The sequence below is a fragment of the Perca flavescens genome, chromosome 12, assembly GCF_004354835.1.
Source record: "Perca flavescens isolate YP-PL-M2 chromosome 12, PFLA_1.0, whole genome shotgun sequence".
Taxonomy (NCBI): domain Eukaryota; kingdom Metazoa; phylum Chordata; class Actinopteri; order Perciformes; family Percidae; genus Perca; species Perca flavescens.
The window spans coordinates 34,617,547-34,641,293 of NC_041342.1; the positions used below are offsets into that span (position 1 = coordinate 34,617,547).

Consider the following 23,747-nt stretch of genomic DNA (forward strand, 5'->3'; position numbering starts at 1 on the left):
TACATGGTATAAAGGATAAAACAGCAGTGAAGAAAAAGATGAAATTTTGGTCCAGCGACAGGTACGGGCTATAGTTACCCAGGCAACGGCCCGTTTGCCCAGATTGGCTTAGCTGCCCCTCTGGTGAAAGAGCCTAAATAAACTTTTCTTTCTTTCTTTCTTTCTTTTTTATCTTACTTTTTTATCCTCACTTACAGAAACAGACAGTCCAGAGTTTGTATTTTGCCTTTTTTTTCCTGATTCCAGATGAGAGATGAGGAACTCTGGTGGTTTTCCTGGATATTGTCGATACCAGTAAAACTCATCACTACCAGTTGCTTGTTTGGAGTATCTGTAGGACAGAGTAACAGAGCTGCCTTCTAAACTGTTCTCTTCTTTCTGGACTGGAGTGAGTTCTACACAGCTGACACCTAAAGGAAGAGATAACTGTTATTTCATGTTGTACAATGCTCAAATGATTCACATGCAGATGTTATTGGAATAAACCTTTAATGCTGCATAATCTAACATACCTGTTAGAATGGAAAGAACCATCAGAGAAATCACACAATGCTGCAGTGACATCATGTTGAATAAAGGTAATGTTGATGGTTTGTGTATTGATCTCTGTTGAATATAGAAGTTCCTCTCTCTTCTATAGTTCAGTAACAGCTCAGCTCCTCCCTGACTCTCTCTGTCTCCTCGTAGCTCTGGATTTTCTCTTCTCTCAGTTACACTACTAAGGTAAAGTGATTCTAGACTACATTCAAGTAAAAACAGTCTCTGCTTGTCCTGTGCGAATGCGCCACACGAAACTCAGATGTGAGGCGGAATTTCTAAATCACACGCGGCCCCAAAATTATTCTAATCCCGTGCGAATATAGGGTTTAATATGACTTTGCACCATAGCATTAGCTATATCAGGCTTTGATTTTAAGCTAACATTAGCTACCGTTACATGTAATGGTAGTGTTAGCTTGCGGGTTAGGGAGGCATGCGCATCGATTAGCAATAACACCACATATGGTTAAAAATAGATCACCGGCGAGACCGTTATGCATACCTACTGTATACGACTGTAACGTAAATGAATTTGAATCCATTCATAAGGTCTGCATAATGTTAGCCCGCTAGCTTGGTTAGCAAGGTGCAATCTAGCTAGCAATCTGATATTAATTGGGATGCTAACGTTGGCTAACGAAAAACAGTATTTAAAAAAAATTAACGTTACTTACCAGAAAAACTGAACTGCCGACTCCTTTGAGTGTCTTGTCGTCCAACCGAACGCTGAACAAGACATTATTAGGCAACCAAAGTGTCACAGTCACTACGAAGAAAGCTGGTCAAACTCCAAAATGAAGTGACGTGCCTTGGATAAGCTTTGCTAAACCTCTTGTCATGATTGACAGGCCGCAAACTGTCAATCACATCATAGCCACGCCCTAAAACACCCTCTGCTTTATCGCCGATTTTAAAATCAATGAGACCATAATTCAAAACATGAACATCATTCTGTGTTGCAGAAGACTTAAAACTAGCGATTGAGACCATAAACTCATTATGAAGAGGTTTACTGAGGTAATAAATCAAGTGAGAAGTGGGTCACTTTCTCATAGACTTCTACAGAAACCGACCTCCTTTTGCAACCGCACGTCTCGCCCCCTGCTGGAATTCAGATAGAATGCAGGTTTAAGGCACTTCCGCATTTGCAGCACTTTGCGAAACCGGATGTGCTGACTAATAATATACAGTCTATGAGTTTAACAGTGTGTGACTCCCTCTGGTTGATGTTGTGGAGTATTGTGTTGTCTTTGCTCCAAAGGTTTTTGTACAGAGTTTTGGTGTTTCCTGTCACTGTGGGCTGCAGAGCACAGTAGTACACAGCAGAGTCAGACAGCTGAAGCTTCTGGATCTTCAGAGGAACTGATGTCTTGTTGATTGTAGCATCAAATCGTTCTCTCTGGAACTCTGGAGCGTGTTTGAGTAACGCTTCAGCATGTACTTTGGGAAATCATTGACTTCTTGTTTGTACCAGAACAAATAGGGATATGTGTCACTGGTCTCAAATGTACAGTCAAGAGTAACTGTCTCTCTTTCAGTAGTAATGACATCTCCTGGTGGCTGGGTCACACTGTTTTCTCCTTTACACTCTGGGGAAGAAGAGAACATGCAGAGGAAGACATAAATCAATAAAGATGATTGATCTAACATGAACAATCAGAAGGTTTAAATAGTTACCTAGCCAGAGAGTCAGAATCAGGATGTTAGTCAGCCAGTGTTTCATGTCTGCAGTGAGAGGGGAGGAGAGAGAGGAAGAGCATTGATACTCTGATGGATCTGGGCCTTCACATCATTGGTCCTTCTTCTTCATCATCTGTTGAGGGCAGAGGTGGGACCAAGTCACTGTTTTGCAAGTCACAATTAAGTGTCAGGTCATTTCACTGAAGTCCCAAGTCAAGACAAGGATGTGCCGAGTGAAGTCCTAAGTCAAGTTCCAATTCCTTAACTTTGTGTTGCGAGTCCTAATCAAGTCATGAAGCAATCATCACCAAATGAAGACAACAGAGTTATAATGAATTAAATTTACCCAAATCATGAATGCCTTTTCAAACATTTTGTATACCATGTTTTTATCAAGTCCTACTGAACTTATTTACTCTGACTCTGCACTCTCGTACTTTCATAATGTTTTATGTCTAAATTGTTTGTAACTGCTGCTCCTGTGCACTCTTCTGTGTTTGAGGAATTTAAGGCAAGGCAAGGCAAGGCAGCTTTATTTATATAGCACATTTCAGCAACAGGGCATTCAAAGTGCTTTACATAAAACACGAAAGAGCAGTTAGAAAACTATTAAAAACAATTTAAAAGACAAGAATATATTTTACAGTGCAGTATAAGAATTTAAAGAACTGAGAGATAAAATATGCGAAGAAAGAGCAGTTAAAACAGTTAAACATATAAAAGCAGATAAAGTAGGTTAATTAAAGAAAGGACCAATATGTCAGACATCTCAAGCAGTTCGGTCCATATCTCTGGTTCATCTCACCAACAATGGGTCCAGATGCTTCACATGGAGGTTTCATTCCCCATAGTTACAGAAGCTTTAGTATACTCTTTTTCAGTGCAGTCGTCACCACAAGGCTTAGTTCTTTTCTTCGGCAAACCTTGCAAAATCCGGAACGGTTTTCAGACCGTCTCTAATAGTCAGGAAACGTGCTAGTTTCGTAGACTATTCATTTTATTCTTAATTTAATAGTTTCTCAGACTATTTCTGTTCAGTTGTAATTGTTTTGGTCTTCAGACCCTTTTGTTAGTTATCAAACTAACTTTCTTGACAGTCCACAGCCTGTCTCTTCTGTAATCTATTGTCACACTCGTATCAAAGAAATAATCACAAATATGTCTTTTTCTGCAAAATGTCATTGGAATAATCAATTATATTAATTGATCTAACTAGAACCCCAAAGAACTGAGAGATATAATATGTGAATAAAAGTTACAGTGCAGTATAAGAAATTAAACATTAAAGAGCAGTTATAGAATATCATACAGTGTCAACTTCAGTCTAAAAAATGATAAGAATTTAAAGAAAGAGCAGTTAAAACAGTTAAACTAAATAGTTTATTTAAAGAAAGGCAACATCAAAAAGATAGGTCTTCAGCCTTGATTTAAAAGAACTGAGAGTTGCAGCGGACCTGCAGTTTGTTCCAGTTAAGCCAGTTTCTGTGACGGTGTTTACTGAGGTAGTGCAACACATGAAACCTACCTACTGTTCCCACCAGGATGGTGAAGGAGGTTTTTAATAGCACCATTGGGTCGACTCTACTTACTTTTTTAAATTCTTGTCTTAGTTTAGGTTCTGTCCCAGCTGCCTTTAAACATGCTGTGGTCAGGCCCCTACTTAAGAAGCCTCATCTTGACCCCACAGTGTTGTCTCTCATCTGCCTTTTCTTTCAAAGGTTTTGCAAAAAGTTGTTTTCATACAGTTGCAAACCTTTTTACAACAAAACTCTCTGTTTGAAAAGTTTCAATCTGGTTTCAGATCACGTCACAGCACTGAGTCTGCACTGTTGAGAGTACACAATGATATTGTCTTGTCTGTAGATGCCGGGAATCCTGCTGTTTTAGTGCTCTTGGACCTCACAGTGGATTTTGATACAGTGGACCATGCTGTCCTCCTTTCTCGCCTTGATCAAGGCTTAAATTGTTGAAACCTTAAATGGTTTAGCTCCTATATGGCAAAAAGGAGCTTCTCTATCATGATTGGTGACCTCTCCTCATCACCAGCTCCTCTCTCTTGTGCTGTACCTAGGGGTTTAATACTTGACCCCATCCTGTTTTCCTTATATACGTTACCTTTAGGGGCTATTATATATATTATAGGCAAGCACAACCTGTCATTTCATTGTTATGCAGATGATTTGCAAATGTATTTGTCTTTGAAACCAAATTACAGTGTCACACTAAACTCCCTGTTTAGTTGCATTAATGATATTAAGTTGTGGCTTTCACAAAACTTTCTTAATTTTAATGAAGATAAAACTGAGTGTATCATCTTCAGTACTTTATGCATGCTAAACGATCCAGCTTTGAGTTTGGGAGCTCTGGCTTCATACACTAAGTCAGATGTCAAACATTTGGGGGTTACATTTGATTGCAGCATGAAATTTCCTAAGCAGTTCAGCAATGTTGTCAGAATGATCTTTTTCCAGCTTCCTCTCCTGGCTAAAGTTAAGCCCTTCCTTAACAGACATGATCTAGAAATAGCTCCTCCCTGAGTCTCTCTGTCTCCTCGTAGCTCTGTATTGTCACTTCTCTCTCTTACATTTCTAAGGTAAAGTGATTCTAAATTGCATCAATTTGAAGTTTAACAGTGTGTGACTCCCTGGATGTTGTGGAGTATTTTGTTGTCTTTGCTCTAAAGGTTTTTGTACAGAGTTTTGGTGTTTCCTGTCACTGTGGGCTGCAGAGCACAGTAGTACACAGCAGAGTCAGACAGCTGAAGCTTCTGGATCTTCAGAGGAACTGATCTTGAGCTGGAATTCAGTGTAGATGAAAATCTTTCCTTGAACTCATCTGGTGTGTTCCCTTCATCCCCTTTAACACGGCTCAGAATGAATTTGGGGCTGTTGTTTCCATCCTGTTTGTACCAGAAGAGATTTGAATTAGTTGAACTGCTGTTATATAGACAGCCAAGTGTTACTGCCTCTCCTTCAGTACCAGTCACATCTCCTTCTGGTTGCAGCACGTTGTCTTTTTGTGCTCTGCATTCTGTAAAACAGCAACAAACAGAATCAGTGTGCTGTTAAAGAATCATATCAATGTTGGATTGATATCAAAGAAACAGAGTTGTGTTCATACCAAGGCTCATAGCAGCCAGCAACACTGAGATGAACAGAGGCTTCATATCTGCAGTGTGGAGTAACTCTGAGCTACAGCAAGTATAAAGAAGGCTGTGATCTCTCTGTTTAGTCTTCATCAACACTAAGTTGGTGGATTAGAAGGAGGAACCTCATTTACAGCCCTGGGTTATTCCCCCTACTGACTACTTTACACCTGACACATTTTGTCCCTCTCTCCTTTCCTAGTGTAACATTTCTTGTATGAAGTGATTTTGTGATTTTTGACATTGTAGTTTTCAGCTGACATGGTTCCTGTTTTACAGCTGGTGCAGATTCACTTTGTTCCCTAACATATAAAAGGTGGTAATTGTAGTGGAACTGTACATGCCTTTGAATATTTCTCTTTAGAAAGTAAACTGAGAATGAACAACAAGTGTTATGCTCCGTTGAGAATGTCTCTTGAATGTATAGTATAGCAATTCTTAAAGGAGAACTATGCAGATTTTTAGCATAATTTACCTTAACTGTACGGCTTCGGAGTCATTGTAATGGTTATAGGAGTATTGTGTGATATCAGGTCTTGCGATGTAACAAATTGCTTCACGGCAATGCACACATTCAGGAACCGGCTAACAAGTTAGCGATGGAATTTTCACACTATCGTCATGGCTGAGCTGGCAAAAAAGAAGCAGAGAGCTAGAAAAGCATTGTCAAAGGAACAGAGAAAGAAGAAACGGCAGACTGACCGAGCGAGGAGTCAGACATGAGTAAACATTGGAGCTGCCAAATATCTATTCTGAAGCTGTAGGGGAGCTCTATATAGAAACCTGTAGGGGAGCTCTATAAAGAAACCTGTAGGGGAGCTCTATAAAGAAACCTGTAGGGGGGCTCTATAGAGAAACCTGTAGGGGAGCTCTATAAAGAAACCTGTAGGGGGGCTCTATAGAGAAACCTGTAGGGGAGCTCTATAAAGAAACATGTAGGGGAGCTCTATAAAGAAACCTGTAGGGGGGCTCTATAGAGAAACATGTAGGGGAGCTCTATAAAGAAACCTGTAGGGGGCTCTATAGAGAAACCTATAGGGGAGCTCTATAGAGAAACCTGTAGGGGAGCTCTATAAAGAAACATGTAGGGGAGCTCTATAGAGAAACATGTAGGGGAGCTCTATAGAGAAACATGTAGGGGAGCTCTATAGAGAAACCTGTAGGGGGGGCTCTATAGAGAAACCTGTAGGGGAGCTCTATAGAGAAACCCGTAAGGGGAGCTCTATAGAGAAACCTGTAGGGGAGCTCTATAGAGAAACATGTAGGGGGGCTCTATAGAGAAACATGTAGGGGAGCTCTATAGAGAAACCTGTAGGGGGGGCTCTATAGAGAAACCTGTAGGGGAGCTCTATAGAGAAACCCGTAAGGGGAGCTCTATAGAGAAACCTGTAGGGGGGGGGGCTCTATAGAGAAACATGTAGGGGAGCTCTATAAAGAAACCTGTAGGGGAGCTCTATAGAGAAACCTGTAGGGGGGGCTCTATAGAGAAACCCGTAAGGAGAGCTCTATAGAGAAACCTGTAGGGGGGGCTCTATAGAGAAACCTGTAGGGGAGCTCTATAGAGAAACCTGTAGGGGGGCTCTATAGAGAAACCTGTAGGGGAGCTCTATAGAGAAACCTGTAGGGGGGGCTCTATAGAGAAACCTGTAGGGGAGCTCTATAGAGAAACCTGTAGGGGAGCTCTATAGAGAAACCTGTAGGGGAGCTCTATAGAGAAACATGTAGGGGAGCTCTATAGAGAAACCTGTAGGGGAGCTCTATAGAGAAACCTGTGAGCAAAAAGCGAGAAAACAGTAATGAATTGGCCAAAACTGCATAGCGCCCCTTTAAAGACACTTACACCCATATTTGCTCCAGAGGCGTGTTACCACTGACATATATAGAAATTGAATGTTGATTACATTTTCTCTTTTTTTCCTCTCTTTTTAGCTTTCGTCTCTTTTTCCTCTCCTATCTTCTCTCCTTCTCTCCTCTTTCCTCTCTTTCTTCTCTTCTCTCTCTTTCTCTGTCTCTGTTTTTCTGTTTCTGCTTGTTTGTTCTATGCAATGGATATGGCTGATAATAAATTGTTTAGTCAATTTATTGAAACTTCCACTTTTGACTGTATTAAAGTTTAGCTTCCAGCTTTTCTACAAATGTATTTCAGGTCTTAACTTATGTGCAGTTCAGCTTCCAACTTACAAGTTGTTTGTTACATATGTCCGCATTTTCATCAATGTTTATCACAGCATTTGTAAGTCTTCCATACTTATTCATAATTTCAGTTAGAAAATACATTATTTTATACATTAGTGGTGTTATTCAACTTTTTAATGAAATTCATACTTATTAAACCGATTTCCACTTTTTCAACTATTCTCACTTCTTCAACTTCTCTTTTACGGATTTAAGCTGTTCATCTAGTTTAGCTTTAGCAATTCAGTTATTCAACATTCCCATGCATTTTCTGCAGGAAATGCATTTTCTAGTTAGTGTTTCAGTGTCTATTTTGGATGCAGATCAACATGTTGAACAATGGAAGGAGCTCATTGTGGCCTAATGGCCCACCTGAAGAGGATTTAGTAGGTAAGTCAGTGTCCATGTATTTATTGTCATGGTGTCTTGTGTTTGAACCATCATACAGTTGGTTTGTCATTGATGTGGATTTGCTGCTCATGTGAATCCTCCCACAGTGTTACATTAGCAGCTGTAACCACAGGGACTCTGATAAAACTGGAATAATCAGAATCCATCTGATATGAAGCTGTGGTTTGAATACCACTTCCCTCCTCTTTGAAGAGTAGTCAGATATCTGTGTTCAGGTTTTTGTACAGCCTCTTCTACACTTTGTATCACTGTGTTTCTAGAGCACAGTAGTAGAGACCTGTGTCTGCCAGGGTTAGTGTCTTTATGGTCAGTTCAGTTGAGATTTCTGATGTTTTGGATTCATATCGCTTATCTGGGATATATTCAGTTTCGTCCTCTCTTGCTCCTTTCCAGAGTATAAACTGAGGGGCCTGAAGTTGAGAATGATGTCTGCACCAGTGAAGTCTAATATATTCTAAATTAATCTCATAGTCACATCTGAGTGAGACAGATTCTCCTTCTCTTTTACTGACTTCATCTCCTACAGGATATATTTTGTTTCCAACTATTACTTCTGGAAAAAGTAGAGAAAATGAAGTCAATAGACTTCTATGTATCTTACCAAAGAGAAGAGCAACAAGAATGATCCACAGCCAATGTTTCATCTCTACAACAAGGTTTAAATCAACAGGAGAAACTAGCTGATGTTCAACATTCAGTCTGAGAATTGTTCTCTTCACAGCAGCTCTTATTATTGACTGAATGGTTGAACACAGTGCAGAAGTAGTGCACCTCCTACTTGATAATGTCGCCCTTCAACAGTGTGTGACTCCCTCTGGTGGATGTTGTGGAGTATTGCGTTGTCTTTGATCCAAAGAGTTTTGGTGTTTCCTGTCACTGTGGGCTGCAGAGCACAGTAGTACACAGCAGAGTCAGACACCTTAGCTGAGATGATCCCCAGTTTAACAAGTTTCTTTAACGTTTTTTGTCAATGTGAGCTGAGAAATCAGAACCAGTTGGATGAATCAACCCTCCCTCTGTGATGGAGAGCAGGAACTCTGGTCTGGATCTCTGGTATTGTCGGTACCACTGGATACTGTAGATAGCACCCTCATATGTACAGGTCAGGTTGATGTTTCTGCTCTCTGCAACATGTTCTTCAGTACTTTCTGGCTTTATGCTGTTCATGGAACCCAGGGCTGCAAAATGAGTATTGCAGTAGAATAAAAAACTAGACATCCTCTCTGATGTGCGGCACTTCTTCTCAACATCAAGCTGATTATGCTTTTAGTGATTTTCATGGAAGTTTCCTTTGCAGTTGGGGGGGTGAGAGTTTTTCAGAGTTTAGTAAAATAAAAACAAATAGGACAGACTGAGACTAGAACCAAGTTGGGTTTTTGTGTTTTATTAAAAACATACAGTACAGGCCAAAAGTTTGGACACACCTTCTCATTCAATGTGTTTCCTTTTTATTTTCATGACTATTTACATTGTAGATTCTCACTGAAGGCATCAAAACTATGAATGAACACATATGGAATTATGTACTTAACAAAAAAGTGTGAAATAAGTGAAAACATGTCTTATATTTTAGATTCTTCAAAGTAGCCACCCTTTGCTTTTTTATTAATAAGGGAAATAATTCCACTAATTAACCCTGACAAGGCACACCTGTGAAGGTAAAACCATTTCAGGTGACTACCTCATGAAGCTTTTTGTTTATTTGTTTATTTGAGCAGTTATCATTCTGCTCAAAGGGAGAGGGCAGAAGTAAAAGAGCTTATAAGCGCCCCCCCCCCATAAAATAATACAATAAAATTTCTCATTTCACAATAGTACAAAAAAAACATATTACAAAACAACACAACGAAACAACATCAAACAAACAATATAACAATCAAAACAAATACAAAACAGAACAGAATGGATTATATACACTTCCAATGATAAAAATACTCCTAATGGCTAATCATTTCTTCTTCTTAATACTTGTCAAAACTCTTTAGTTTGTGTCTATATTTAAAAAGGTTGATATTTGGACATTGTTTCATCTCCATCTCCAACTTATTCCACAAATGCACCCCATTAACTGTAAGTCTAAAACTTTTCAAAGTTGTACTATGTTTCTGCGTCCTAAAGTTTAAATCATCACGTAATTCATAACCACCAGTACGTTCTTGGAACCTTCCTTGTATTTTACTTGGTAACAATTTGTGCCTTGCTTTATATAGCATCTGTATCGATTGGAACTCAACAATGTCATAAAACTTCATGATCTTAGATTTTAAAAATAATGAGTTTGTGTGGTCCAAAAACCCAACTTTATGAATTAGTCGAATAGCTCTTTTTTGCACCATTACTATTTGTTTTAGTGTGCTTTTATAAGTACTTCCCCATACCACAGAACAATAATGTAAATAGGGCGAGATTAGAGAAAAGTATAATGTATGCAGAGCTTTGATGTTTAAAATATGCTTTACTTTTTTTTTACTGCAATTACTGCAATGCTTCTAGATATTTTAGTGATTACGTATTTAATATGAGAGTGCCAAGTAATCTTGTCATCTATAATAACTCCTAGAAATTTGATTTCATGCACCAGCTCTATAACAACACCCTCTATCTCAATTGCTTCCTGAGCTTTGGAATTACCGTTTCCAAATATCATCATTTTGCTTTTACTCAGATTTAATGATAATTTATTTTGTTTGAACCACTTATTAACACGTTTGAGTTCCAAGCTTACAATTTGACACAGTTGTTGTAAATCGTTTCCAAATGCCAAAATATTTGTATCGTCTGCAAACAAAATAAATCTAAGTATTTGAGATGTTTTACAAATATCGTTTATATACAAGTTAAACAATTTTGGACCCAAAATGGAACCTTGAGGTAAGCCACACAACATTTCTTGATAACGTGACTGATAATCTCCTATTGTCACATATTGTTTTCTGTTTTTTAAATAACTAGTAACCCACTGTAGTGCTACCCCTCTAATCCCATACCGTTCTAGTTTATTAATTAAAATATCATAATTTATTGTGTCAAATGCCTTACTTAGGTCAATAAATAACCCTATTGCAAATTTCTTGTTGTCTACAGCATTAGTTATTTCATCAATTATATCAAAGAGTGCATGTGAAGTTGAACAATTATTCCTAAAACCGTACTGGTTATCTACGAGTAATTTATTTCTTTCAATAAAGCTATCAAGTCTAGAAGAGAAAACCTTCTCTAAGATTTTTGAAAATTGCGGTAAAAGGGAAACAGGTCTATAGTTAGTAAAGAGATGCTTATCTCCTGCCTTAAACAGAGGAATCACTTTAGCTACTTTCATACTATCAGGAAATTGACCAGTTTGCAATGATAAGTTGCAAATGAATGTTAACGGCTTACAGAGACTTTCAATAACACATTTTAAGGTCTTCATATCCATATCATAATAATCTGTCGAGGTTTTACTTTTACACCCTCTAACAATATCCAATATCTCGTTTTCCTCCACAGGTTTAAGAAACAACGTATTTGGATTTGTGTCTATTAACTTGCATTTATAACTTCCAACAGTTGCAATATTTGCAGCAAGGTTCAGGCCAACATCTACAAAGAATTTGTTAAATGTGTTGACTATAGTATTCCTATTATTTATAGTTTTGTCTTCATCTCTAAAGTATTGATCCTTCTCTATTTATTTCTAATTAAACTATTTAAAATATTCCATAAACCTTTACTATTATTCTTATTGCTATCTAACCATTTGTTGTAATAATCCTGTTTACATACCGATCAATTTATTTTTATATTTCTTATATTTATCCTCCGTTTCTTTTGTTCTATCTTTTATACATTTTTTGTAAAGTAAATGTTTTTTCTTGCAAGCATTCAGTGATCCCTTAGACATCCATTTGTTTTCTTTGTACGTTCTTTTTTTACAATTTTTTTTTATCGGGCAGTTGTTATCATAAACTTTTTGAAATACTCGCACAAACTCATCATATGCCTTGTTAGAGTCATTCTGTCTATATATGATACTCCAATCTTGCATTAATAAATCGTTTTTAAATACTTCAATAGTTTTCTCTGTTTTTACCCTACTAAACCAATACATGAAATCCTCTTCATTTTTTTGATATTCATTTTTATTTAATACAAAAACAAAAACTGGGAGGTGATCAGTGATATCATTTATCATTAATTCGCTAACTGTATTACTTTCTATTTCATTGGAAAAAATATTATCAATTAATGTAGTACTGTGGTTTGTAATTCTACTGGGTTTAGTTATTAGAGGAAACAAACCTATACTAAATAAAGTATTAATAAATTCGTCAGTCTTTTTATGTTTATTTGGGTTTAGCAGATCAATGTTAAGATCACCCCCAACAAACATAAGTTTCTGATTTGAGTGTGAAAAGTGCTCCTCCATCCAATTATTAAACACATCTATGTTGGACCCTGGTGTTCTATAAATACAACTTACAATTATATTTTTCTTTTTTGTCCTTACAATTTCAATAGTGAGACATTCAAGTATATCATCCACCACCATAGTCATATTTTCAATCATTTTATAGCCATAATTTAAGTCTACAAACATTGCTACACCCCCACCATACTTATTCATTCTGTTCTGACTTAGAAATTCATAACCTTCAATACTAAAATCCATTTCTCTCTCATTATGTATCCATGTTTCTGTTATTAGAATCACACTGAATGGATATAGCTCATTGAGAGAACACCAAGGGTTTGCAGAGTTACTGTATCAAAAAAAGCAAAGGGTGGCTACTTTGAAGAATCTAAAATATAAGACATGTTTTCAGTTATTTCACACTTTTTTGTTAAGTACATAATTCCATATGTGTTCATTCATAGTTTTGATGCCTTCAGTGAGAATCTACAATGTAAATAGTCATGAAAATAAAAAGGAAACGCATTGAATGAGAAGGTGTGTCCAAAATTTTGGCCTGTACTGTATATATTTGCAAATAGGAGCAACATGATTTCACAAAAGGCCGCAGTGTGGAGTCAGTTTCTCAAATGAGTGGACAGAACCACCAGGCTTATATGCACCTTCAGAGTGACAGCACACACACACTTGGATTATTATGACGCTACAATTCTTACAGGCAATCTGATACACATGCAGACATCTCGGAGCCATTTCGCCTCCTCCTCCCTGTACGACTTTCACCCCCCCAGTTACATCTTAACTGGCATGGGAAAACTAGAGATAGTTTTAGGGTGACCTTGTAGCCCCTATCTGTTCAGACAAACAGTGCTCACATAATGTTGCAGACTGGACACCTCAGCAGTTAACTGTCTTTCAATAATGTGAGAGAATTAAAGTAGAAATAAAACATAAAAATATAAGGAATTGTGCTTAAATGTAATTTTTCCCATTACATGATCTCTCTGTTTAGTCTTCATCAACACTAAGGTGGTGGATTAGAAGGAGGAACCTGATCACAGCCCTGGGTTATTCCCCCTACTGACTACTTTACACCTAACACATGTTGTGCCTCTCTCCTTTCCTAGTGTAACATGTCTTATATGAAGTGATCTTTGTAGTTTTCAGGTGACATGGTTCCTGTTTTACAGCTGGTGCAGATTCACGTTGTTTGGTAATTGGAGTGAAACTGTACATGTCTTTTAATATTTCTTCTTAGAAAGATTGAAAATAAACTGAGACTTAATATTTCAACATGTTACATTCTATGCTTTTTTCAGAATTTTTCTAGAATGTAAAATGACAGTTTAGTATCTTTTGGTCCTCTGCAGACTTTGAGGTCAAATTCAAATATAGTGAGGTTGTTGGGGAAGCTTCTGTTTTCATGAAATTCTTAAGTTAGGAAACTCTTCAGCAGTAAAAATGTGATTCTACTGAGTTCTTCTGTGAATTATGATGGTATGGAATATAAACAGCCAGTGACTTCAGTGGTTGGTGTTTCAGTGTCTATTTGGGATGCATGATAATTAAAGTATGGCAATACAATATGTCTTGAGCTATGTTAAGCGATTTCCCGAAGATTTCCCATTTAAGTTCATGGAAAATGTTAACATTGTGGCCTAATGGCCCACAGGGTATGAAGAGGATTTAGTAGGTCAGTCAGGGTCCATTTCTTTGTTGTCATGGTGTCTTGTGTTTGAACCATCATACAGTTGGTTTGTCATTGATGTGGATTTGCTGCTCATGTGAATCCTCCCACAGTGTTACATTAGCAGCTGTAACCACAGGGACTCTGATAAAACTGGAATAATCAGAATCCATCTGATATGAAGCTGTGGTTTGAATACCACTTCCCTCCTCTTTGAAGAGTAGTCAGATATCTGTGTTCAGGTTTTTGTACAGCCTCTTCTACACTTTATATCACTGTGTTTCTAGAGCACAGTAGTAGAGACCTGTGTCTGCCAGGGTTAGTCTCTTTATGGTCAGTTCAGTTGAGTTCACTGTTGTTTGGGATTCATATCGGTTATCTGGGATATATTTGTATAATGTGTTGTCTCTTGCTCCTTTCTAAAGTATAAACTGAGGTGCCTGAAGTTCTGAATGATGTCTGTACCAGTGAAGTAAGACATTGTTGTCATTAGTCTCAAATTCACATCTATGTGTGACAGAGTCTCCTTCTCTTTTACTGACTTCATCTTCTACAGGAAAGATTTTGTCTCCAGCTATTAGTCCTGAAAAAAAGTAGAGAAAATTAAGTCATCAGACTAACAGCTGACTCCTACTTAATACATGACAATACATGATGACATTCAGATGTTATTGGACTATAACTTTTTCATGCTGTATAATCGAACATACCTGTTAGAATAGAGAGAAACATCAGAGAAAACACACAATGCTGCAGTGACAGCATGTTGAATAAAGGTAATGTTGATGGTTTGTGTATTGATCTCTGTTGAATATAGAAGTTCCTCTCTCTTCTATAGTTCAGTAACAGCTCAGCTCCTCCCTGAGTCTCTCCATCTCCTCGTAGCTTTGCATTTTCACTTCTCTGTTACACTAAGGTAAAGTAATCCTAGACTACATGATGAAAACTGTGTAGTTTACCAGTGTGTGACTCCCTCTGGTGGACATTCTGGAGTATTGTGTTGTCTTTGCTCCAAAGGTTTTTGTACAGAGTTTTGGTGTTTCCTGTCACTGTGGGCTGCAGAGCACAGTAGTACACAGCAGAGTCAGACACCTTAGCTGAGATGATCTCCAGATCAACACGTTTCTTTCTCTTGTCAATGTGAGCTGAGAAATCAGAACCAGTTGGATGAATCACCCCTCCCTCTGTGAGGTAGAGCAGGAACTCTGGTCTGGATCTCTGGTATTGTCGGTACCACTGGATATTGTAGATAGTACCCTCATATGTACAGGTCAGGTTGATGTTTCTGCCCTCTGCAACATGTTCTTCAGTACTTTCTGGCTTTATGCTGTTCATGGAACCCAGGGCTGCAAAATGAGTATTATTCACGTCAGTTATCATTAACTTAATGATAAACCTCTAGTTATGAAATATTTGGCTAATACAGCAGGTTATATCAGACTTTGATCTCTGTACTAACACTCACCTATAAAGGGAGAGAAAAGTAAAAACAGGTAAAGCAACATGTCTTTGGAGTTGTTAAAGCCAAACAGACAGCAGATGAGCAATGTTCTTCCACTGCAGTAGAATGAGAAACTAAACAGCCTCTCTGATGTGCAGCCCTTCTTCTCAACATCAAGCTGATTGTGCTTTTAGTTCCTCAAACATTTCTGCTCTGGAGACAGAAATAATCTCATTGGTTGAGTTAAATGTCAGTGGGCGGGGCCAGAGAATAACCTTTTGCTGAAAGGTAAAAACATAAAACAGCAGTGAAGAGAAAGAAGACCTTTGGTGGATGTTTCTGATGTTGGTTGAGATGTTGTGTGATTGTCTTAAAGTTTAACAGTGTGTGACTCCCTCTGCTGGATGTTGTGGAGTATTGTGTTGTCTTTGCTCCAAAGGTTTTTGTACAGAGTTTTGGTGTTTCCTGTCACTGTGGGCCTCACAGCACAGTAGTACACAGCAGAGTCAGACAGTGCAGCAGAGGAGATCTGCAGATCCAGATGCTTTTCTTCAGATAGTTTTGTAGAGAACCTTGTGTCTGATTGTAGAGACTCTCCTGGTCTCGTAAAACTAAGTCCTGAAATGTACAGGAGAAACTCTGGTGGTTTTCCTGGATATTGTCGATACCAGAAAAAATTATCATCAGCATTTATTTTCTTGGAGTATCTGTAGGACAGAGTAACTGTGCTGCCTTATAAACTGTACTTTTCTTTCTCGGCTGGAGTGAGTTCTTCTGAGCTGACACCTAAAGGAAGAGATGACTCTGTTATTGTTACAAATTTTTCAAGAAATGAATTACATTTATGAAACATTGCAAACAAACATAGAAAATGCAGAATGTAACATACCTGTTATAATTGAAATAAACAGTAGAGAAATCATGAAATGATCCAGTGACAGCATGTTGAATAAAGGTAATGTTGATGGTTTGTGTATTGATCTCTGTTGAATATAGAAGTTCCTCTCTCTTCTATAGTTCAGTAACAGCTCAGCTCCTCCCTGAGTCTCTCCATCTCCTCGTAGCTCTGGATTTTCACTTCTCTCAGTTACACTACTAAGGTAAAGTGATTCCAGACTACATCATGAACAATATTGAAGTTTAACAGTGTGTGACTCCCTCTGGTGGACATTGTGGAATATTGTGTTGTCTTTGCTCCAAAGGTTTTTGTACAGAGTTTTGGTGTTTCCTGTCACTGTGGGCTGCAGAGCACAGTAGTACACAGCAGAGTCAGACAGCTGAAGCTTCTGGATCTTCAGAGGAACTGATCTTAACTTGGAATTGAGTGTAGATGAAAATCTCTCCTTGAACTCGTCTGGTGTGTTCCCTTCATCCCCTTGAACGCGCATCAGAATGAATTTGGGGCTGTTGTTTCCATCCTGTTTGTACCAGAAGAGATTATTACTAGTTGCACTGCTGTTATATTGACAGCCAAGTGTTACTGCCTCTCCTTCAGTACCAGTCACATCTCCTTCTGGTTGCAGCACGTTGTCTTTTTGTGCTCTGCATTCTGTAAAACAGCAACAAACAGAATCAGTGTGCTGTTAAAGAATCATATCAATGTTGGATTGATATCAAAGAAACAGAGTTGTGTTCATACCAAGGCTCATAGCAGCCAGCAACACTGAGATGAACAGAGGCTTCATATCTGCAGTGTGGAGTAACTCTGAGCTACAGCAAGTATAAAGAAGGCTGTGATCTCTCTGTTTAGTCTTCATCAACACTAAGTTGGTGGATTAGAAGGAGGGACCTGAGGCCTGTACTACAAAGCAAGATCAACTTGTCCTGGATTTCATTTAGTAATCCGGCTTCACCAAACCTAACAACCGCAGTCCCACATGACCTGTACTACAATGCTGGTTAACAACTAGTTCAGTCAACTCAGGGTTTCCCATTCCAGCGGTGCGCGCGTTCACATAAAAGAGGCGGTGGTTGTTCACCACGACCAATCGCAAATATCTACCAGAGCCGCATACATATTATATAAGAAGAGCAAATTATAATTCTCCATAAATATGAAGAACACAGACACGGTTTTACAGGGAAAACCCAATACAGTCGCTGCTTCCTAAAACAGGAAGGAAATCTGGCAAAAAAATAAATAAATAGCCGACGCTGTAAATGTTTAAATCACAACGCTTATTAATATCACTTCCCCATCAGTCAGGACCAAGATCTGACCATAATTACAATTTCCATAAACTGTCGTTGCCTTAGCCTATTATTTCAGTTGCAACCCTGGCAGTGGAAGAGCAAATAAAAAATATAAAAACATAATTCAAACCGATGTGCGCATTGGCGACACATGGCTCAAGAAGCCGATATGTAATTCCCTCCCATTAAAATATATATATTTCATAAAAAATACCCATCAGGGAATGTTAAAGGGGTTGTCGGTCTCTAAATGTTTTAACTTTTATGAGGACACCTCTCTCTCTCTCTCTCTCTCTCTTGCACCAAGCTCCACCTGATCTTCTAAGAATGGTGACGCAGTTATCAATTGAGTATTGATTGGTCAGTAGGCGGTGCTTTCACACCGGTTGATCTCTGATCTCCAACTTAAAGGAACACGCCGACTTATTGGGAATTTATCTTATTCACTGTAACCCCCAGAGTTAGACTAGTCCATACATACCCTTCTCATCTCTTATTGGGACTTTATCTTATTCACTGTAACCCCCAGAGTTAGACTAGTCCATACATACCCTTCTCATCTCTTATTGGGACTTTATCTTATTCACTGTAACCCCCAGAGTTAGACTAGTCCATACATACCCTTCTCATCTCTTATTGGGACTTTATCTTATTCACTGTAACCCCCAGAGTTAGACTAGTCCATACATACCCTTCTCATCTCTTATTGGGACTTTATCTTATTCACTGTACCCCCAGAGTTAGACTAGTCCATACATACCCTTCTCATCTCTTATTGGGACTTTATCTTATTCACTGTAACCCCCAGAGTTAGACTAGTCCATACATACCCTTCTCATCTCCGTGCGTGCTGTAGCAACGCTGTCTGGCCTCTCCAGCATTAGCTTAGCCTAGCACAGATCCTGCAGGTAACTGGTTCCAACTAGCCTACTGCTCCAAATTGTGACAAAAGTGACAAAATAACTCCAACATGTTCCTATTTACATGTTGTGATTTGTAGAGTCACAGCGTGTACAAAAAACAACGTAACATGAGACACAGACATCTTCTAACCATTAAACAAACCAGGAACTATATTCTCAGACAGGCTTGCTGCGAGCATATCACTCAGCCCAAGTACTGTGTCTCATGTTACGTTGTTTTTTTGTACACGCTGTGACTCTATAACTCACAACATGTAAATAGGAACATGTTGGAGTTATTTTGTCACTTACTGGGAGCAGTAGACTAGATGGAACCAGTTACCTGCAGGATCTGTGCTGGGCTGATGCTGCTGGAGCCGTCAGACAGCCTTACAGCACGCACGGAGATGAGAAGGGTATGTATGGACTAGTCTAACTCTGGGGGTTACAGTGAATAAGATAAAGTCCCAATAAGAGATGAGAAGGGTATGTATGGACTAGTCTAACTCTGGGGGTTACAGTGAATAAGATAAAGTCCCAATAAGAGATGAGAAGGGTATGTATGGACTAGTCTAACTCTGGGGGTTACAGTGAATAAGATAAAGTCCCAATAAGAGATGAGAAGGGTATGTATGGACTAGTCTAACTCTGGGGGTTACGGTGAATAAGATAAAGTCCCAATAAGTCGGCGTGTTCCTTTAACCTGCTCCCGGCAAGGTTAGGTGTTCAGCATGAGTTACCACAACGATTGAACCCGATAACAACTAATCCACCTTCGTAGTACAGAAAACCCTTGAGCCTGAAGTTAGCTCGTTAACGCCAAATCCTGCTTCATAGTACAGGCCTCTGATCACAGTGACAGGGCTTATTCACAGCACTGGGTTATTCCCTGTTGAGGGTAGATGCGGTGAGTAGTCGTGAGCAGATGTTTACACTCAGGTTGAGACGAAGATTAAAGTTTAAAGGATGGGCTTTTATTCTCATTGACCCAATTAAGGCCAGATAGGCAAAAATAACATAAAAATTTACAAACTTAAGAAAAGTAACAAAAAAAATACTTTCAAGAACATAAAATAAAAATTGACTTGAGTCACAAGTAATTAAGCTAAATATATGACAGTTCAATCATTGACCTTAATTCAAGTCATCTCACTGAGGACATCCAACAGACTTACGTCCTACTTCCGCTCTCTCAAGCAAATGCTACCGTGGCTCTATTTAGCCTGACGCTAGCCCCTCAAATTGGAACATACCAACATACAAAATACAGGGGTGGCACAGGTTTGTAGATAAAGCTTAAATACAGGCAAAATACATATAAACATTTAAATCTCATGTACATGATTAATCATTTCCTTAAACAAAGACACAAGATATCTAGCTTTTAAACACAATAAATATACGTAGTTAAGACATATGGTTGCGTGATTCGACAGGTGCTGTTTGTGACAATCCGTATGGTTTAACAATGGGAAAAATGAATATAGTTATAGCTAATCACCGCAGTATTAGATGTTACATTTGCGCATAAAACAATGGGATTAATATTGAAATTTTGATGAAATGATCGATAATATAAAACCAGCATAAATAACCGAACATATAGACACGTCAAACAAACATATTCAGGCAACCTCTTCACTCAGTATTATGAGATGAAAATAGGTAGCGTATCGCTACCGTGATGGTAGCCATGCGCCCCGTCACATTCCCCCTACTGACAACTTTACACCTAACACATGTTGTGCCTCTTTCCTTTGTTAGTGTAACTTGTGTTGTATGTAGTCATCATTGAAAATTTCAGGTTGTTCCTTATTTGTTCCTCAATTTATAGGGGTCGTAATTGTCATAAATCTGTTACCAAATTGTTCTGCAGTAGTCCTTTAATGGCCATTATACAACTCCTTAACTGAGAAACAGAAGGGGAGAAATTTGGTTGTATTCTGGATTGGTGACACTAGTCTTAAAACTGAGGTGATTGTATAGATATGTGCTGCCAGATTGAAGATTTGTGTGAAGCATTCATGTTTTGCAAAAAAATACACTTAAAGGTACGAGATGTTGGATGACATCACTTCTTGTTGACATTCAAAGTATTTTCAAACAAAACGAGACTAACTCGCCCCTCCCTCCTCCTCATCCCATCCCCTCCCCCTCTCTAGTGCTTCCGCGCATTAACACCCCAAAACCTACCCCCAAATCTTTCTTGTCGGTTATTGGCTGGAACGCTGGAACACTGTTTGTTATGTTTGATGGTGCAGGTTGGCACAGATTGTTTTTGTTGGAGGTTGTGGAGCCTGGGCTGTCTAAGGAGACTGCGTTTTTTTACAGCATGTTCAGGGGACAGGGAGCTCATGGATAGTGGATGTTTTCTGCATGTGACAAAAAATGTAGCCTTAAAAATGTGTGACATCGCTTAGAGCACCTTTACTACCTTCATTAAATTCCTTTAAAGTCTTCACTACATATATTGCATGGATTTGAACAGACAGGATGTAAACTGCATCTTGACAGGTTGGTGGAGCATGTGCTAGGTTGTAAATCTAGTTCTTTTAACTGCCAAGTGACAGTTTAGTATCTTTCGGTCCTCTGAGGCCATCAGAGGTCAAAATCACTTTTTTGCAAAGCTTCTGATTCAATTTAAGTTGGTAGATATTTTAGCTTTTAAAATTTGAATCTACTGAGTTCTTCTGTTAATTATGATGTTATGGAATATAAATTACCAGTGATTTCAGTTTTACTAGTGTTTCAGTGTCTATTTGGGATGCAGATCAACATGTTGAAGAATGGAAAGAGCTCATTGTATCACATTAGCTACAAGAAACAGAGAAAAAGTGACATGCTTCCATTCATTTTCAATGGGAGTGGCCGTTTGCCAGCGACAAGCGACTACCTGCTCAACAGGCATGCAGGAAGAGATATTTCAAACTGCTCTCTGCATGCAGCCTCTCTCATTGCCGCACTGTTACACAAACACATCATGCTGCTCTGCAGTATAGTGAATCTTCACAAACAAGCTAAAAATTAAAGCTGGTCATAGTTTAACTGTTGATCTTAGTTTGTCACAAATCTTGTAATCTTTGCTGCTTGCGTAAACAAACCATCCTCTCCACTGGAGCGGTAAATCCATGGGTGTATAGACCACAACAAATCCATATGGCTAATTAATATGCACGTGAATTACATCATTATCATCTTTGCCTTCTTCATTCTTTTATATACTTCACTCTGTATTTTGATGTCAGGAAAATCATTTATTTCATGGACAATAGCTCTGTGAAATGTCCAGCCCCTGGGCACTCTTTTGTATTATGTTAAAGTTGTATTTTTTTACAACTGCGATTGTTTCATTGAAAATGAGGTTCACAGGTTTAAGAAAACTGAAAGTCGACAAGATACATGCGTATCAGTCCGTTCTTCATTAAAGCTGGGGTTTTCCACGTAAACTTTTCTCTGGGACTAGTAAATCAGCACATAGTAGAAAATTAGCACATAGGAGAATGTAAAGTCACATGTCAACTATAACATAGCAAGGTGACCAGTAAAACTACAGCAGATGACTACTTCTGGCTAATTACAGTTTTTTACAATTGCTTACACACTAAAATTAAAACCTTCCCACAATTAGCAAAACCTTACACTCAAGGAGCAAAACACTAGGCTAGATTTGCACAACTGTAAGCACATTGTCAGCTTCAGACTTTTTGCAAAACATTACACACAGTGATTGCAAAACACTAAACACACTTGTATGCATTTGACACAGAAATTTATCATGATGTCACTTCCTTGCAATTTCAAAGCAAAGGCTTTCAAATGAACACACCCATGAACCAAGTGATTAAACACAGCCACCAGGTACGCAAACACATGACTGCTAAATTGTAGACACACCAATCAGGTTTAAGCACTATATATAATGCAGCAGGTAAGTTCACCTGCCTTCAACCAAAATGGAAGGAGTCAGAAGAAGAAGAAGAATGAGAGTGAGAGGAGGAAAAGGAGGTAGAGGAAGAGGAAGAGGCCCAGCCAGAGGTATAAGCACACTAGTGGACCATGTTGTGAACCACGGATTGATGCTGAGGGAGACTGGACTAAGAATCAGCTAAATCTTAGTAGATATACAGCGGCATCTGTCATAAGGACATTTAGACAAGGAAACAGGTCAAAGAAAGTCTGTCTCCAGTTACAGTAATCAGCTGCTCATTGGATGCACCATATCAGCACTGTTGATACCCCTCCCTGGGACATGAGGATTGAGGGTCGAGAACGACAAGGAGGAAGGGGGCCATATTCACGCAAGGGTTTACGATCTCTGGCCCCAGGCTCAGGTACCCCTCACTGAGGCCCCAGGCTCAGGTACCCCTCACTGAGGCCCCAGGCTCAGGTAGCCCTCATTGAGGCCATGGAGGACCCCTGTGACCAAATCTACGCTGCAGCTGTGCAAGGATGGATTCGACATTCAAAACGGTTCTTCCCACGTTGTCTTGCCAACGAGGATATCTCCTGTGACGTTGATGAAATTCTCTTGGCCGGATCCAGCTAGGCGAAGACATAATGTCTAGTATTTTCTGTACTTTTTCAGATCTTTTTTTTGTTTTGTCTGTTTTTTCTGTGATTGTAACCTGTACTGGATAGAATATTTTAGGTTTGTTGTTTGTGGAGCTAACAGTGTTACGCACACTACTGTCGTAGAATGAAAACTGGGACATGTTTTGTTGTTGATTCTCCATGTCGACTGATTTGGGTATATGGAGAGAAATAAATTATATTTCCTCAGTCTGCAGCATTGGTCTTGTGTAGTGTTTGGTGAACTTATTGTAAATGTCTCTGTGTAATTCATTTACAGTACTCTAATCACTGAGAAGTAGAATTGCTAAAAGTGTTTTAGGTTAGCAACAGCAGTGTGTATATGGTTAAAACTTAATTAAGTCAAATGAAAGGTGTGTGTTTCATATGGTAACAACATATGTTTTTTATAAATTAGTGTATAGCTTTTGCAAGAGTGTTTCATTTTGCAAAGGTGTTTTGCTAATTGGGTGTGTGGTTGTGCTAATTGTGTGTAGTGTTTTGAAAACACGGCCCTGTTTTGAAAATTGTGCTTAAGAAATCCAAAAAAACTGTAAAAAAGAAAAAAAACTTACTTTAAGATGCTTCTTCAGGTTGGAGGTGGAGTAATT

The 23,747-nt window shown here is 38.7% G+C and overlaps 4 gene segments (V, D, J or C); all 4 read right to left on the reverse strand.

Moving 5' to 3' along the window:
• Positions 1-395: 395 nt before the first annotated feature.
• On the reverse strand, positions 396-2,323 carry LOC114566048 (T cell receptor alpha variable 18-like). The segment is given in 4 exon segments: positions 396-410; positions 1,215-1,266; positions 1,845-2,129; positions 2,218-2,323. Coding segments are annotated over 4 exon segments (398 nt in total).
• A 2,619-nt stretch (positions 2,324-4,942) lies between these two features.
• LOC114565609 (T-cell receptor alpha chain V region CTL-F3-like) lies at positions 4,943-5,438 on the reverse strand (the record flags this gene model as incomplete). The annotated part of the segment is given in 2 exon segments: positions 4,943-5,250; positions 5,341-5,438. Coding segments are annotated over 2 exon segments (354 nt in total), but the record flags the coding sequence as incomplete, so codon positions are not given.
• A 9,649-nt stretch (positions 5,439-15,087) lies between these two features.
• LOC114565611 (T cell receptor alpha variable 12-3-like) lies at positions 15,088-15,638 on the reverse strand (the record flags this gene model as incomplete). The annotated part of the segment is given in 2 exon segments: positions 15,088-15,377; positions 15,497-15,638. Coding segments are annotated over 2 exon segments (330 nt in total), but the record flags the coding sequence as incomplete, so codon positions are not given.
• A 1,048-nt stretch (positions 15,639-16,686) lies between these two features.
• Positions 16,687-17,208, reverse strand: LOC114565606 (T cell receptor alpha variable 18-like; the record flags this gene model as incomplete). The annotated part of the segment is given in 2 exon segments: positions 16,687-17,021; positions 17,112-17,208. Coding segments are annotated over 2 exon segments (381 nt in total), but the record flags the coding sequence as incomplete, so codon positions are not given.
• Positions 17,209-23,747: the final 6,539 nt, after the last annotated feature.